An 18,882-nucleotide genomic window follows, 5' to 3' on the forward strand; every position below is an offset into this window, starting at 1 on the left:
TGGTGGTAGGTTTCTGCTGACTTCAGACATGAAAAAATATTGAGCCAAAATATACTTTTGAAACTTATTGGTACTGTAACTTTGCTGTATTGGTGGAGAAAAGAAACAGAGATTCAAGTAATGAGGTGAAAGTTATTTATTTTTCCCCAACACACAAAGGAGAGAGATTCTGCAGTCACAGTAATGAAGGAGAAGGGGCATCTGGGTAAAGTAGAAAGCATTCAACTTGTATTCTTAGATATAGCAATGACAGTAACATTTCATTCAGTGAAACAATGCAAAAATGTTAAAGGGGGAGATTTGTAAGTATTTGCTTCATGACAAGTTTATATCCCATTTTACAAGTTATAAAATAAGTTTCCTCTTTTATTTTACAGTGATTTGTTTCACTGACACAAATGCTGTTCCAATCGTCCCTTGGATAGACAGACATTAAAAGATTGTTATGTAGAATAATGGTGGTAGAATTTGCTGGCAATTCTGGCAGTTACACATAGAACTATCCGCATTTATATACTGTATACAATTCCTAGCAAGTTCAAGACTCCTTCTTACTTGTAGAAATTAGGAACTTGCTAGACCAGCTCAAGTGCTATGTGACTCAATGAATTTACTAAATGAGTTGAATTAATGAATTTGAAAGAACTTAATGAATTTCTCAGCACCTGTGGTGAATACAAGTACAGTTTTTGTGACCGCATTGATCTGAGGGGCCAGAAAAGGCCGCGAGGAACAACAGGTAAAAAGAAATATTGGTTATAATGCTTTTAACATGGTGTTTATTTGAATGCATCCCAAGGCCATATCACCACCAACAAAGCAAAAGTTTGAAATCCAGGACAATGCACAGTATTGGCACAGTATCATTCATAACCCTAAACATTCATTCTGTTCACCACCAGTGCACAGTGGTTTCAGTGTGTGACATCTACAACATTATTTACCTGGGCTATTCTAACAGTACCTCCCATACTGTTATGAGATAGGCAATAATTGCTGGCCATCCCACGACACTAAGGTCACAAAAATGAATTAAAAACACACTGGAAAATGACACAATGTGATGACAAATAAACTCCAAGATTTATAAATGTTGCAATAAGGATAGAGTTTCACAAATTGTGCATCCTACCAGCTTTTCAACTTGGAATAGAATTACTACCTAAAGAAACTAAGGAACACTCATTTACCTTGCCAACTTGTAATTGACTGTGCTCTCAACCATTAGAGCAGCAGGATCCTGGAAGGCCCTGACAGGATGGACGTGGAAAGGATATTTCCTTTTGTGGGAAAGCCTATAAGTAGCGATTACTGTCTATAAATAAGACATTACTCATTTAAGAGAGAATGGAAGCAAGTTTTTTCTCCCACAGCATGACTCTTTGGAACTTTTCCTCAAAGGCTGGTGAAAGCAGTGTCGGAGTATTTATAAGGCAAAGTTAGGTAGGTTCTGATAAACAAAGTGATGAAATACTATAGAGGTGAGAACACAGAACTGAGGTTACAGTCAGATCAACCATGAATTATTGAATGATGGAGCAAGCTTGAAAAGGTGAGTGTTCTATTCCTGCCCTGAATTTAAGAGTTGGAAGTAGAGATCTTAATGAGAGCAACCTAATAGGCAATTCTCTTTCTCACCTCCTATATTCCCCTCAGTTCATAACCTCTTCAGGTTTATAAGCTGCATGTTGTGTAGGCGTGTGACATTGACAGTACTTTCCTTCTTCCCCTTCACATTATTGAACAGTTACATGTGTACAGCTCTCAAATATCAGTTTATTAGTAAAAATCCTGGCGAATTAGCAGTTACATTAGAGATAGTTTTCTTTCTCTGTTGTGAAACACTGGACATCAAATGGTTTAGAAATAAAGAATGATGTAAATGCTATCCCCAAAAGGCAATGATGCACACACTTAGCTGCAGAGGATTTGAAAGAGAGTCCTTATGAGCAAGTAGACGGAAGGTTGATTGAGTAGATGCAATTGAATCCTAAGCATTCACAAGATTATGGGAAATCCTGAGTGCAATGCCAAGCAGTATAGTGTCTGATGAAAACCTTGCACGCTGCCTTGTGTAGAGCTGGGACTTAGTTTAATCAGTAAAGTGGGCAATGCATAGGTTCGACCATATTCCAGCACTTGGTGACCAGTGTTTCAGCACTACAAACAGAAGACACCCAACATCTGTTTGCTGCTGTAGAAGACCAGACTTGGTTGAAATAAGCTTAGCTGATTGCATTGTAATACCTTAGATTGTCATAATGGCTATGGAACGAAATTACAAAAAGACCTTGCGGAATCACAGAGTAGACAAGTAATCTATCCTCGAACAGATTACTGAGGCACCTCCCAAGGCAGAAGTGGGGCCACAGATTACGAATCTGCTGTACTGTCTGAGAACAGCACCAAACAGATTCAGTCCATGTTTCCACCAAACTGGCTGAAGAGAGGGAGAAATGTTTTTTTTCTAACTTTCAGTCTTTAGTGAAGATTGTTTGCATTCCACATATTCCCTCTGGGGTAACTATACCATTCATGGCTCCTAAAATTTCAAAGATTTTGAAGTACTCTTACCAAAATCAAGACCAAAGTAAAATACAATGCGAGAACATTCTAGTGCAAGACTTTCCTCCAGTATCAAATTCTCTACAATGTGGAAATATAAGGAGACTATAGTCATATCAGGATAACTGAAGGACTGGTTAATGATAAACTCCTAGAATTTGTTCCAGGTGTATAAAAGACTGTTGTCATTTTGAGTATATCCATTATATTTTGTCATTATTCCTACTCAAACTTCATTACAGAATGATACATAATCAAGTATGCTCAAATTTTAAAGTAGATTAGATAAATAATTGTAACATTAACAAAATAGTTCCTATTGGAATGATTTGAAGTTTCCCCTTTCTATTCATCTCATTCATGATATATTTCATTGTGCACATTAGGTCTATTTAATCATGCTCTAATAATATCTTTAGTCCCTATTAGTCATACCTTATTGATCCCGGGGGAAATTAGGGTAACAGGTGCTTCCAGTGCCTGCATGATTCTAACTTAGAATGGATTAAAGATTGCATTCACTTACCTCCAGTTCTGAAAATGTGCCCTGAACGCTCTGCAGGATAGTGTACATGCAATGTGCCACAGAGACTGCATGTTTCCAGTTGTGGTAAGGCACACGGCGGTAGTTTTTCTTCACTGACATTGTGAACCGACACAGTTTTTCCAGATCAATGCTGGACAGAAAAGGAGAAGGTGGCAATTTAAAAAAAAAATCAGAAAATACAATTTAAAATACCAACTGCTAACATTATTCCAGCTGCAATTTATCAGCATTTTGAAGTGCAGATAGCTTCTATTTCAGAATCAGAGTCAGGTTTAACATCACTGGCATATGTCATGAAATGTGTTGTTATGCGGGAGCAGTACATTGCAATACAAAATAAAAATTGTAAATTGCAATAAGTATATATATTTGTTCCTGAATCGTTGAGTGTATGCCTTCAGGCTCCTGTATCTCCCCCTTGATGGTAGCAATGAGAAGAAGGCCTGCCCTAGGTATTGGGGATTCTTAATGATGAATGCTACCTTTTTGAGGCAGTGCTCCTTGAATATATCCCAGATGCTAGGAAGCTACTGCCCATGATGGAGCTGACTAAGTTTACAACTTTCTGCAGCTTATTTCAATCCTGTGCAGTGCCCACTCCTCCCCCCCAATACCAGACAGCAATGCAGCCAATTAGAATGTTATCCACAGTACATCTGTAGAAATCTGCAAGAATCTTTGGTGAACTACCAGATCTCCTCAGACTCCTAATGAAATATAGCCACTGTTGTACCTCCTTTGTAACTGCATCAATATGCTATGCTCAGGATAGACCCTCAGAGACGTTGACACCCAGGACCTTGAGATTTGCTTACCCTTTACACTTCTGATCCCACTTGTGAGGGTGGCAAATCTTTTAAATATATTTTCTCCAAATCTTAGGGAATCTACTTCCTGAAATTTGTGAAATTGACTTTTCTTCTAAAAGATTGTTAACCTGTACAACATTTCCTATTTTTAAATCACCAATTTATAGTACCTCCATTTTTTGTGTGAAAAAAGTTACCAAAATGGAATATATTTTACATTTACACCGACATCCATACCTGTTCTTTCCACAGCTACTATGTATCATATAGATAAAAATACTTGGCCAGAGGTCCTCATAGGGGCTGATATCAAAATGGAATCTGACATTAAAGATAGAAAGAAGTCAATACATGAACCAACGTTAGACAATAATTAATTTTAAACATACATCCTTATTTACATATTTAATATTCACACATTTAATCAAATTACACCGCAGATATTTATGAGAAAAATGTGTTCTGAAAAGAGGTAGATTGTGATTCAAGTTCATAGTTCCTCCAAGGTGGCCACACAGGTCAATAAGGTGGTGAAGGCGGCTCATGGAATGTTTGCTTTTTAGTCGAGGCATTGTGTTCAAAAGTCAAGAGGTTATTGCAACTTTATAAAATACTGGTGAGGCCACATCTGGAGTACTGCATACAGTTCCGGTTGCCCCATTAAAGGAAGGATGTTGGGACTTTGGAGAGGGTGCAGAAGTGCTTTACCAGGATGCTGCCTGGCCTACAGGGCATGTGCTATCATGAGAGGCTGGATAAACTTGGGTTGTTTTCTCTGGAGTGGTAGAGGCTGAGAGGGTATCTGATTAGAGGTTTATAAAATTATGAGAGGCATAAATAGAAGTAGACAGGGAGTATCTGTTTCCCCGGGTTGAAATACCTAATACCAGAGGAGATGTTTTGAAGGTGAGAGGGGGTAAGTTCTAAGGGGATGTGGAGGGTAAATTTTTTTTACTCAGAATGGTGAATAACTGGAAATGCTGCCTGGTATGGTGGTAGAAGCAAATATATTAGAGGCTTTTAAGAGACATTTAGAGAGGCACATGAATGTGATGAAGATGAGGGGTACGAACATTGTGTAGGTAGGACGGGTTAGTGTTTTTGATTGGTTTTTAGCTGGATTAGCACAGCATTGAGGGCTGAAGGGTCTGTTCCTGTGCTGTACTATCCTATATTCTATCTACAGACAATACTGGTATTTGCTGCTCTTTAACAAATGCTTCTGGACAGGGAAGTGAACATGACCACCATGCCACTGCATTGACTGGTTCACTGGAGCGGCAAGGAAGAATACCTGGCTAAAAAAACGACACTACATATTCTCGCCAGTAAAGACTTTGCAAAGTGTCACTTAAAAGATGCAGTAAAGATGTGGAAGAAGGTCTTGTGGTCAGATGAGACTGAAGTGGAACTTTTTGGCCTCAACATTAAGTAGTACACATGGCTGCACATCAGCTAGGTAACACCAGCCCTACTGTAAAGTATAGTGGAGGTAGCATCATGCTATGGGGATGCTTTTCAGCAGAAGGGACTGGAAATCTGGTCAGGATTGATGGGAAGATGAATACTGCTAAATACAGAGAGATCTTAGATAAAAACTTGCTGGCCTCTGCCAGAAAGCTTATACCGGGGAGGAAGTTCATCTTCCTACTGGCTATAGGACAACGACCCAAAGTACACTGCCAGAGCAACCCTCGAGTGGCGTCAAATAAAAAAACTTGACGTCCTTGAGTGACCCAGTCAGAGTCCTGACGTTAAGCTGATCAAATATCTCTGAATACCACCACTGCCTTACTAACCTGGCACAGTTTGAACAATTTTGCAAAGAGTAATGGGCAAATCTTGCTCCATTACGCTGTGCAAAGCTAATAGAGGCATATCCAAAAAGTCTGCTGGTTGTAAATGATGCGAAAGGTGGTTCAGCTAAGTACTGAGTAAAAGGGGTGAATACATTTGAGCTGCTGACATTAAAATTTTTGAATTTTTAGTTTTCCATGTTTTACAATTTTCACTGATTTTTTTGGCTCTACTGTGGAAAAAGGAGCACGTGATTCACAAATTAAAATCCTCAGTTAAATTGATCAAGGTTCCTGGCTGTAATACTCATTTATGTGATCAAAGGGTTGAGGATGAATACTTTTATAAGGCACTGTAAATGTATTTCAACTGTGAGACAGAGCCATGTTACTGTACGCATATTCAGGTGCTATTCTGTGAAATAATATAAAGATTTGCAGGTGCAGCAGGCTATCAAGAAGGTAAATGGAATGTTGGCCTTCAATGCTAGAGGGATTGAATTTAAGAGCAGGGAGGTTATGCTGCAACCGTACAGGATACTGGTGAGGCCACACCTGGAGTACCGCGTACAGTTCTGACCTCCTTACTTGAGGGAGGATATACTGGCTTCGGAGGTGGTGCAGAGGAGGTTCACCAGGTTGATTCCGGAGATGAGAAGGTTAGATTAGGAGGAGAGATTGAGTCACCGGGGACTGTACTTGCTGGAATTCCAAAATTTGAGAGGAGGTCTTAAAGAAATACATTTTTTTTTATTTCAAAATATACTTTATTCAAAAATAAATATATACAATAAACCATTCAATAACTTTTCATCCTTTACATACGTTTCCATTATACTCAGTAAAATATCCGTGTTTATAGCCACCCACGTGGCACTCCAGTAGTTCAGCTTAGCATCTCATTGTTGAGGGGTATACTCCTCGCCCACCGACCCCTCCCACTCCCACGGGTGGAGAAAACCTATACTGTGGTCCTTCCCCATCGGGCCCTTGCGGTGGCTGCACCAAGTTTCAGTGCGTCCCTCAGCACGTACTCCTGCAGCCGAGAGTGTGCCAGTCGGCAGCATTCTCCCACGGACATCTCCATGTGCTGGTAGATCATCAAGTTTCGGGCTGACCAAAGAGCATCTTTCACCGAGTTGATGATCTGCCAGCAGCACCGGATGTTGGTCTCCGTGTGCGTCCCCGGGAACAGCCCGTAGATCAGAGAGTCCTCTGTTACGCAGCTGCTGGGGATAAAACGTGACACTAGCCCGTCCACCCTCCTCCACACCCTCTTTGCGAACTGGCAGTGTGCAAAGAGGTGGGTCACAGACTCCTCCTCACTGCAGTCCTCCCGTGGGCAGTGGGGTGCGGGGACGACATTCCGGGCGTACAGGAGGGCTCTGACTGGGAGGGCCCCTCTCACCGCCAGCCAGGCGAGGTCTTGGTGCCTGTTGGTGAGATCTGGCGATGAGGCATTTTGCCAGATGAACTGGACAGTCTGCTCAGGGAACCACCCCACTGTGTCCATCACGTCCTTCTCCTGCAGTGCCTGCAGGACACTTCGTGCCGACCACTGCCTGATGGCCTTGTGGTCAAAGGCGTTCTCCTGGAAGAACTTTGCTACGTGGGACAGGTATGCCGGCAACGACCATCTGACTGGGACGTTGCGCGGGAGTGGGGCCAGACCCATCCTTCGTAGCCAGGGCGACAAGTAGAACCTGGGCACATAGTGGTACTTGGTGCCCACATACCTGGGCTCTACACACAACCTGATGCAGCCACATACGAAGCTGGCCATCAGGGTGAGGGCGACATTGGGGACGTTCTTGCCCCCGTTGTCCAGGGACTTGTGCATGGCGGTCCGTCTCACCCGCTCCATCTTGGATCCCCAGACGAATCTGAAGACAGCCCGGGTGATTTCCGAGCTGTAGGAGCGGGGGACGGGCCAGACCTGCGCCAAGTACAGCAGCCCTGAGAGCACCTCACACCTGATGACCAGGTTCTTGCCCGTTATCGACAGGGAGCGTCCTCCCCACAGTCCCAGTTTCTGTTTCACCTTGGCAGTCCGCTCCTGCCAGTTCTTGTTGCACGCCTCCGCCCCTCCGAACCAGATCCCCAATACCCTCACGTGGTCAGACCTGATGGTGAAGGGGACCCTGGATCGGTCGGGCCAGTTGCCAAAGAGCATGGCTTCGCTCTTCGTGCGGTTGACCCTGGCCCCCGACGCTAGCTCGAACTGTTCGCAGGTGCCAATCAACCTGCGAACTGACCTCGGATCAGAGCAGAAGACGGTGACGTCGTCCATGTACAGGGAGGTTTTCACTTGGGTCCCTCCACTGCCTGGCAGCGTCACCCCTCTTATGCCCTCATCCCTCCTGATGGCTTCCACAAAGGGTTCTATGCAGCAGACAAACAAGACAGGGGAGAGGGGACAGCCCTGCCTGACTCCAGACCTGATGGGGAAGCTGTCTGTTTCCCACCCGTTGACCTGGACTGCACTACGGATGTCTGTGTAGAGCAGTCTGATCCAATTCCGGATTCCCTCCCCAAATCCCATTTTGGAGAGCACGTCCGCCATGTACGTGTGCGATATCCTGTCGAAGGCTTTCTCCTGGTCCAAGCTGACCAGGCAGGCGTCCACCCCCCTGTCCTGCACATAGGCGATGGTGTCCCTCAGCAGCGCGAGGCTGTCTGAGATCTTCCTGCCCGGTACAGCACAGGTTTGGTCCGGGTGGATCACCTGTCCCAGAGCAGACTTGACCCTGTTGGCGATAGCCTTGGACAGGATCTTGTAGTCCACATTCAGGAGAGAGATGGGTCTCCAATTCCTAATGTCCTCCCTTTCCCCCTTCTGCTTGTAGGGTGATGATGCCCTTCCTCATGGACTCAGACATACTGCCGGCCAGAAGCATAGCGTTGTACACTTCCAGCAGGTCTGGGCCCATCCAGTTCCACAGAGCCGAGTACAACTCAGCCGGTAAGCCGTCGCTTCCGGGAGTCTTACCCGACCCAAAGGAACGGATGGAGCCTGTCAGCTCGTCCAGGGTCAGTGGCTGATCCAGACTCTCCCGCTTGCCGTCGTCTAAGACCTGTGTGATAGACGACAGGAAGTTGCGGGAGGCTGTGGATTCTGTGGCCTTTTCGTCGTACAGACCGGCATAGAAGGACTTGCAGATCCTCAGTATGTTGGTCTGCGAGGACGCGACTGAGCCGTCCTCTTCCTTAAGGTTGTGGATCACAGAGCTCCCCCTGTGCACCTTTTGGAAGAAGAAGCGTGAGCACGTCTCGTCCTGCTCCACGGTTTGGACCCTTGATCGGAAGATGATCTTGGAGGATTCAGCGGCGAGGTGCTGGGCTTGCCGGCCCTTCACCTCTCGCAATTCCTCTCTGACATCCACCCCCTTTGACTGCAGAAGGAGAAGTTGCTGCAACTCTGTCTGGAGTTTACGCAGTTCCCTCTGCTCCTGCCTTGCCTTCTGAATACCCTTGCGGATGAAGAACCTCTTAATGTTCTCCTTGGTGGCTTCCCACCAGTGAACCGGGGAATCAAAGAAGGCTTTCAAGGTTCTCCAACCTGTGTACTCCCTCTCTAGTTCCTCAATGTTCTCTGGGGTCAGCAGCTTTACGTTCAGCTTCAAAGCGATAGACAATAGAGAGGCAGGAAAGTTGTTTCCACTTGTAGGTGAAACTAGAACTAGGGGACATAGCCTCAAGATTCAGGGGAGTAAATTTAGGATGGAGGCGAGAAGGAACTCCTTTTCCCAAACAGTGGTGAATCTGTGGAATTCTCTGCCAATGAAGCAGTGGAGTCTAACTCAGTAAATACATTTAACACAGGTTGGATAGATTTTTGCATAGTAGGGGCATTATGGGTTATGGGGAAAAGGTAGGTAGGTGGAGATAAGTCCATGGTCAGATAAGCTATGATCTTATTGAATGGCAGAGCAGGCTTGACGGGCCCGATAGCCTACTCCTGCTCCTATTTCTTACGTTCTCATGATTTCTAATGACTTAACAACCTCTGAAGTTTGTTATTAAGGCATTAAAACCTGATGGAGAAACACATAGTATGTTAATACTTTGTACCATTTGTAATAAGGCTTTATTACATTGGTACACTTATTCTAGAACACCACATGTACAGTCAAAACTCACAAAAAGTGCTGGAGGAACTCAACAGGCTAGGCAGTATCTAGGAAAAGAGTACAGTTGACGTTTGGGGCAAAAATCCTTCGGCAGTGTCCAATGCTGCCGAAGGATTTGGCCTGAAATGTCGACTGTATTCTTTTCCTAGATGCTGCCTAGCCTGCTGAGATCCTCCAGCATTTTGTGTTTGTTGCTCGCATTTCCGGCATCTGCAGATTTTCTCTTGTTTACAGTCAAAATTGACTGTATGTACCTGAATAAGTATTTTCAACAGTCTTCACTGTGGAAGACAAGAGCAATATGGTGGAAGTTCCAGGTGTCAGGAAGCATGAAGTATATGAAGTTACCATTACCAGAGAGAAGGTTCTTAGAAAACTGAAAAGGCTGAACGTAGATAAGTCACACGGGCCAGATGGTGTACACCTCAAAATTCTGAGAGAGGTGGCTGAAGAGATTATGGAGGCATTAGTAATGATCTTTCAAGAATCAATGAATTCTGGAATGGTTCTGCGAAGTGGAAAATTGCAAATGTCACTCCACTCTTCAAGAAGGGAGAGAGGCAGAAGAAAGGAAACTATAGGCCAGTTAGTCTGACCTCAGTAGTTGGGAAGGTGTTGTAGTCGACTATTAAGGTTGAGGTCTCAGGGTACTTGGGAGGCGCACGATAAAATAGACCATAGTAGTCAGCATGGTTTCCTCAAGGGAATATCTTGCCTGACAAACCTGTTGGAATTCCTTGAAGAAATAACAAGCAGGTTAGACAAAGGAGAATCAGTTGATGTTGTGTATTTGGATTTTCAGAAGGCCTTTGACAAGGTGCCACACATGAGGCTGCTTAACAAGCTACAAGCCCATGGTATTACAGTAAAGGTCCTAGCATGGAGAAAGCAGTGGCTGACTGGCAGGAGGCAAAGAGTGGGAATAAAGGATGCCTTTTCTGGTTGGCTGCCAGTGACTAGCCATGTTCCAAAGGGGTCTGTGTTGGGACCAATTCTTTTTACATTATGTTATTGATTTGGATGATGGAATTGCTGGCTTTGTTGCAAAGTTTGCAGATGATACGAAGGTACAGTAGGTGAAGGGGAAGGTAGTTTTGAGGAAATAGAGAGACTCCAGAAGGACTTAGACAGATTAGGAGAATGGACAAAGAAGTGGCAGTTGAAATACAGTGTTGGGAAGTGTATGGACATGCACTTTGGTAGAAGAAATGAAAGAGCTAACTATTTTCTAAATGGGGAGAAAATACAAAAAGCAGAGATGCAAAGGGTTATGGGGAAAAGGCAGGTAGGTGGAGATGAGTCCATGGCCAGATCAGCCATGATCTTACTTGTGGCCGAGCAGGCTTGATGGGCCAGATAGCCTACTACTCTTCCTATTTCCTATGTCCTTATGTTAAAGAGACATGGGAGTCCTCGTGTAGGATTCCATAAAGGTTAATTTGCAGGTTGAGTCTGTGGTGAGGACGGCAAACGCAATGTTAGCATTCATTTCAAGAGGACTAGAATATAAGAGCAAGGATGTAATGTTGAGAATTATAAAGCACCGGTGAGTCTCATTTGGAGAACTGTGATCAGGTTTGGGACCCTTATCTTAGAAAGGATGTACTGAAACTGGAGAGGGTTCAAAGGAGATTCACGAAAATGCTTCAGGATTGAATGTCTTGTCATATGAAGAGTGTTTGATGGCTCTGGGCCTGCACTCCCTAGATTTCAGAAGAATGAGGGATGACCTCATTGAAACCTATTGAGTGGTGAAAGGCCTTGATAGAACGGATGTGGAAAGGATGCTTCCTACGGTGGGAAGAGTCTAAGAACAGAGGATACAGATTCAGAATAGAGGGGTGTCCTTTTAGAACAGAGATGATGAGGAATTTTTTTTAGCCAGAGAGTGGTGAATCTGTGGAACTTTTTACCACAGGCAGGTCTGGAGACCAATTATATATGTATATTTAAGACAGAGGTTAATAGATTCATGACTGGTCAGGGCGTGAAGGGATATGCAGAGAAGGCAGGAAATTGGGGCTGAAAGGAAAATTGGATCAGCCATGATGAAATAGCGAGAGTAGACTCAATGGGCCAAATAGCCTAACTCTGCTTCTACATCTTATAAAATCAAATCGTGTCTGAATGTGAATTCCGCTGGCCATGTTCACACTCTGTGATGTCTGCTTTCTCTTATTTGTCTTTGATAACGTGTGCTACTGTGCCTGTCCTTTTACAGTGTATTTTATTTATTTCACAAATCCCACAATCTTTTCTCTTGGTTCTTTTGTCTGTGGTCTCACGCTTTAGCCTTGGGTGTGTAGGTTAGGCTGGGTAACCTTTATGAGTTTTACATTTCCTGACACCTCAAGGCTTTTTGTCTATCTATGATGGAATAAAAAACAAGAGGAAATCTGCAGATGCTGAAGTCCAAGCAACACACATAAAATGCTAGAGGAACTTAGCAAGCTAGGCAGCCTGGAAAAAAGTACTGCCGGCGTTTCTGGCTGAAACCCTTCATCAGGACTAAAGAAAAAAAGATGAGTCAGAGTTAGAAGGTGGGTGGAAGGAACACAAGGTGATAGATGATACTGGGAGGGGGGAAGAAGGATGAAGTGAAGAGCTGGGAAGTTGATTGGTGAAAGAGATTCAGGTCTGGAGAAGGGGGAATCTGAATGGAGAGGACAGAAGGCCATGGAAGAAAGAAAAGGGGGGAGAACCAGAGAGAGGTGATGGGCAGGCAAGGAGATAAGGTGAGAGAGTGAAGTGGAAATGGGGAATGGTGAAGGAGAGTGGGTGGGCATTACCTTAAGTCTGAGAAATCGTTGTTCATGCCATCAGGTTGGAGGCTACCCAAATGGAATACAAGGTGTTGCTCCTCCAAGCTGAATGTGGCCTCATGTGACAATAGAGGAGCTATGGACTGACATGTCAAATGGGAATGGCAAGTGGAATAAAATGGGAGGCCACTGGCAGATCCCACATTTTCTGGAGGATGGAGTATAGGTGCTCGGCGAAGTGGTCTCCCAATCTATGTTGGGTCTCCCCGATATACAGGAGGCCACACCAGGAGCACCAGACACAGTATATGACCCCAACAGACTCACAGGTATAACAATCCATTTTATTGACTAAGTGCAGCATGAATAACAAAAGCAGCTCACCATCAACAAAACAGCAGCCTGCCTGACTGGTACTCCATTCAGCAAACTAAACATTCATTCCCCACTTCAAAGATGCATTATCACTGCAGTGTGTACCACTGATAAATGCACCACATTTACTTGCCAGGTTATGCCAACAGTACCTCTTAAACCCCTCATGTTTATCGCTTACAAACAGGGTGGCAAGCATGTAGGAACATTAACATTTGCAAACCTACCATCAGGTTACGCACGGTCCCCATCATATATCACTGCTCCGTCATCATTGTTGAGTGTAAATACTGAAACTCCTAATTGAGCAGCACTGTGAGAGTGCATTCACTCAGAGGACTACAACAGTGGAACAACAGCTTATCACCACATTTTCAAGGGCTCTGCATCCCTTGGAATTGAGGATGGCTCAGTTCTGCTGTTTTCCATAGGTTCTGGGATGAGTGCTGATGCTAACTTAGGAATTCCTAATGAGATCATAGATGAGGCAGGAAATACTTGTAAGTAGTTTGTGAGGTGATGTATTCCTTTTGTTATTTACGCTGGACATAAGTAATATTATTTACGTTGATTGATACCAATGCATGGACTCCAGGTTCACAATGCCCCTTCTCCACTCCCAGCAAAGGGGAAGTTACATTTTTAAAGAAGTCTTTCTAGACATCCTTCAATCACCTTGGTAACCTCTTTTTATGAGGAGGCTCAGAATACAGTGCCTATTTGAAAGTTGAGTTACATTCAAGGGAAACTGACAATAAATGCTGGTCACGACAGTAAAGCTCACAACTTCCTGTCACAAAAAACTGGGGGTCAATTGTTTAAGAAAAATAACCAAATGGCTTGAGTCACAAAAATAAATTGAGGTGCTTTATTTACCTCAAAACAAGACAAAAACTGGGGAAAAAAAAACAAAATATATATAGCCACCCTCAGACTAAACACCAAAGAAAACTAACCCCAAAGTCTGTCTGTCTGTCTGTATCTTGTTTTACGGCAGTTGGCATCCAGCTTAATGGTGCATTACCGCCACTAACCCCAAAGCCTTGGTAGCCTGAGGCTTATAACTGCTAAGCCCCTCCCCCTAGACCAACTAAAAGCTAATTAACTCAATTATCCAATTAAAGATGGTATCCTCCACCATCAGCACACCTGTGCAGGTTGCTGCTGCCTCTATATGAGACAGCTCCATGCAGCAGCTCTGTTTCAGACCCAGTCACTATTACTGCTAGGGATGAGTGTTTTACTGAGTGCGCCATGTGCCGTCCGTAGTCAGTGACGGGCCTTCGTCACACCCCCAAAATTATGTAAATAAACCAAATTTCTGTGATAAAAGCTATTCAGCTTTGTGTTCTAGTCCCAGCTATTGTCGGAATACCATTTCTTTCAAATATGTGCTCCTTTATCGAAGTACAACTGGATTCTTTTAACATTACTCATTGAAATTTAAAACTTAAAACAATTAGCAACAAATTAATACTAATTAAAATTCGTGGAGAGGATGAACGTTTGACCTTTCAACAAATATATTCAAGAACAAAATTCCCCGATTCAGTAATCTATTAAGAGTTCTAAATTTGTGGTTCCCAGCCTTAAATGGTAACAATTTATTATCAAGAACATTGATCTGAGCCATTAACTCTGTAATACAATCCTAACCAGATTCTAGAGAAGACAACATAAGAACATGAGAAATAGGAGCAGGAGTAGGCCATCTGGCCCGTCGAGCCTGATCCGCCATTCAATAAGATCATGGCTGATCTGGCCATGGACTCATCTCCACCTATCTGCCTTTTCCCCATAACCCATAATTCCCCTACAATGCAAAAATCTATCCAACCTTGTCTTAAGTACAATCACTGAGGTTGCCTCCACTGCTTCATTGGGCAGAGAATTCCACAGATTCACCACCTCTGGAAAAAGCCATTCCTCCTCATTTCCATCCTAAATCTACTCCCTCAAATCTTGAAGCTATGTCCCCTAGTTCTAGTCTCACCTACCAGTGGAAACAACTTTCCTGCCTCTATCTTATTTACCCCTTTCATAATTTTATATGTTCCTATAAGATCTCCTCTCATTCTTCTGAATTCCAGTGAGGACAGTCCCAGGTGACTCAATCTCTCCTCATAGTCTCATCCCCTCATCTCTGGAATCAACCCGATGAACCTTCTCTACACTCCAAAGCCAGTATATCCTTCCTCAAGTAAGGAGACCGGAAGCTCAGAGACCTCGGCCTTCACCCTACCTTGTGTAGCTGAATCCTGGACTTCCTGTCAGATTGCTGGCAGGTAGTAAGAGTGGGTTCCCTTACCTCTGCCCCTCTGAACCTCAACACAGATGTTCCTCAGGGCTGTGTGGTGAAAAAAGCACAACAGCACCTCTTTCATCTCAGACGGTTGAAGAAGTTTGGGATGGGCCCCCAAAGCTTAAGAACTTACTACAGGGGCACAATTAAGAGCATCCTGACTGGCTGCATCACTGCCTGGTATGGGAACTGTACTTCCCTCAATTGCAGGACTCTGCAGAGAGTGGTGCGGACAGCCCAGTGCATCTGTAGATGTGAACTTCCCACTATTCAGGACATTTACAAAGACAGGTGTGTGAAAAGGGCCTGAAGGATCATTGGGGACCTGAGTCACCCCAACCACAAACTGTTCCAGCTGCTACCATCCGGGAAATGGTACTGCAGAATAAAAGCCAGGACCAGCAGGCTCCAGGACAGCTTCTTCCACCAGGCCATCAAACTGATTAATTCATGCTGATACAATTGTATTTCTATGTTATATTAACTCTCCTGCCCTGTTGTACATACTATTTATTACAAACTACTATAAATTGCACATTGCACTTTTAGACGGAGATGTAACATAAAGATTTTTACTCATGTATGTGAAGGGTGTAAGTAATAAAGTCAATTCAATTCAAAACTGCACGCAGTACTCCAGGTGCGGCCTCACCAGTACTAGCAACGAAGGCCAATATTCCATTTGCCTTCTTGATAGCCTGCAAAATCTTTTCCATAAAGGGGTAGTGTAAGAACAAATTTTAATATATCTACTTAGGACATTAAAAAAAGTACTTTAAAAATTAGTTCCGAAGATTCATTGAACATTGTCCCCTTTTCCTACATGGTAAATACTATACATAAAAGATTCATAGAAAACAATCTGCTAAACTCACATGTTGAATGAAAGTGCACTTACTGTTCAACCTCCTTGCAAAGGGCTCTGGGGAAAGTAGATTTCATGAGGCTCTGCCACTCTTCAGTTGTACATTTACTATGATAAGCCAGCTTCTCCATTGTGACCCGATAAATGCACTCTGACTGTTGTATTTTGTGGTACATCTAATACACAAATGAAGTGGGGAAGAGGAACAAAAATAAATTCACAGGCAATTTCTTTATGCTGAGCTAGTCAAATTAATCAAGACATGTGCATTTTATGTGGCTTCGCTTGCACTTAGAAATTGATCCAATTCTTTTCACCAACATAATTAAAGATCAATACAATTGTAAATCCATGATTCTGAGTAAAAGTTCCTCCAGCTCAATATGTGTATGTTACATAGTTTCCTCCTATAATATAGGCAAATGTACTAACTAAAAAGAAAATTCTTGAGAATAAATTGCCATGAATTTAACTCACAAAACATAGCTAAACAAAGATTCCAAGAGTCAAAGCAGTTTTCATTAATTGCATGCAGATGATTTAACTGGATGACAATTCAAATGACTAAAGGATGTTCATCTACGTCTCTATTTTTTGCTGAGTACTAAATCTGATTAAAGAGCTAAGAGCTGACAGCCTGACAAAAGAATTGTGATTATAAAGGTGTGTTACTGTATTGGCATACAAGAAACCAGTGAATGCATTGTTTCTGGTAATGTCTTCTGCAAAATTAAACAAAGCATGAAACTGAAGGTATTATGCATTACTGAAGATGTCTTACACTTCGAGAGGCTTTTTCTTCAATTGTTAAGCAGATTGATAGCCAAACGACAGAAGATCAGGTTGAGTTGACAGTGATAAGCTCAGAGGGCTAACTGGTGAACAGAGGGTTTGCACAATGGTTGCAAGGATAGGGTTTGAAGTTGCAACTAGAGTGGGGAGTTGTGGGAAGCTGATGAACAACTGATGCACTGGACAGGTATTTAGATAAAAAGAGGCTCCCAGCACTAGACTAACTCAAGCAGGTCTTATTTTCAAATAAGCTGCAAAGTGGCTTGAACCTTTGATGGACAATATATGCTTGGTCCAAAATTACACGTGTTCAGTTCCAATTCAGGGTCAAATGTGTATACTATGGAATATCTGGAAGGAAATTTTCAGACTTCATGGAACTCCTCACAAGTCCTTTGTGATAATTTAAAAAAAAATTGAAATGCACAGTACACAGAAACATGGTGCTATACTTTTCCACTTCACAGTAAATATTTTAAATTAAATATTCAAACTTTAATTTCCTACAAAGTAGAACATACTAACAGATTCTCTATTATTAAATTTAATTATTAAATGGTTTAAATATTTGGTGTTGAAAATTTCAAACATAAGTCATATTTCTAGACAATCAAATTGATATTTAATATTTTAAAACAAACAATGTTTTAATATAACTAATCAGAAAATTTGAATATAAACTACGATCATGTGTTCAGGTGATGTTGGTGACTTAATTTTAATCTTGCAATGAGAGGTGAGCCAGGAACTGGTTGTCACCAGAGGCAAACACAAAATTTTCTCTACTACCTTTAAGGAACCACCTTCATGCAATGAAACACATTCACACTATTTCTAAATTTCCTGACCAATTAGACTGAGTAGGCAACATGCATATCTCAGTTTTAAGTCCACTTTGAAAACATGGTATCTGATGGATTCTGGAATCAGATACACAATGGTAATCTAGAAGCACTGTAACTAAGTTACAGAACTATGAATGCAAAAGCCTGGACTGATAATTCAAAGTTCAAATGTTGCTGCACTGCATGAAAAATAACTATGCAAATTCTGGAATTATTGTTAGAAATAGTGAACATGGAACTACTTGACTGCTGTAAAATTTCAACAGTTTTACTCAAGTTATTAAGTTGTGGGAATTTGCTATTCTCATTGGTCTGGCTGATAGCTGACGAAACATGCATAGCTATTTGGCCGATCTTTAAATATGCTTGGCTACATTATCCAAATGCACTTAAACAATACTAAAATGTCAGAAAAACATACCAGCTTTGCATTAGCTTCAGTGACCTTGCTAGAAGATGCCAAAGATCCTGTAAGCTGAGGCACAGCTGGATATTGCCTCAGGGGTGTAAAGTAGAGATATAGTTTCCCACTTCTGGATTCAGAGTGGCGAGAAATTAACTCACCTTCAGATCAGAAATAGTGAGATCAGTGGCACATCCTTGTGGGTGCTACTCCCTTCTTCCCTTTCAATGTACTCCAATAAGTCAGCCTGCAGATGCTCCCATCCTTCTGTGATGTAATTTTTCAGATCATTGTCTACCCATCAATAACATTCAACTCATCTCCATCAATGTGATGATGCCTCTCCCTCAAAGTCACTATTAGCAAATGTCTTTGATCTTTCCCTCCAACAGATGATATTAGTTTACACTTATGAATCTTTTCTTGCCACCCTTGTACAAAATATCACAGAAAGGCATAGAACCAGAGGTGGCCCACTTCTCATCACACGTGTAGAGGTGGCAGATATGGAGGGGACCAAAAGAAGAAGTACACAGCAAATGGAGATCAAATTCCTAAACCCCTGACTGAATTCTATCCCATTCAGCCACATTGCATAGAAGAATCATTCAAGACTCCACAGAATCACAGAGCTGTTTCAACATGAAAAGAAGTGAAGTTTCTCCACTATTTTGTAGGCACTATCCTAATA

General features: G+C 42.6%; 1 protein-coding gene across 11 annotated transcripts in view; it reads right to left on the reverse strand.

Moving 5' to 3' along the window:
- pde10a (phosphodiesterase 10A) overlaps positions 1 to 18,882 on the reverse strand; it is a 464,697-nt gene that overhangs the window by 52,814 nt on the left and 393,001 nt on the right. For all 11 annotated transcript variants that reach the window (XM_072265304.1, XM_072265305.1, XM_072265308.1 and 8 more), the window contains 3 exons: positions 16,185 to 16,327; positions 4,159 to 4,242; positions 3,092 to 3,242 (listed from right to left, as the gene is read on the reverse strand). In XM_072265304.1, coding sequence (XP_072121405.1) covers positions 3,092 to 3,242; positions 4,159 to 4,242; positions 16,185 to 16,327 — 378 coding nt within the window. The remainder of the gene's footprint in view (positions 1 to 3,091; positions 3,243 to 4,158; positions 4,243 to 16,184; positions 16,328 to 18,882) is intronic.

The sequence above is a fragment of the Mobula birostris genome, chromosome 8 (genome assembly GCF_030028105.1).
Source record: "Mobula birostris isolate sMobBir1 chromosome 8, sMobBir1.hap1, whole genome shotgun sequence".
NCBI lineage: Eukaryota > Metazoa > Chordata > Chondrichthyes > Myliobatiformes > Myliobatidae > Mobula > Mobula birostris.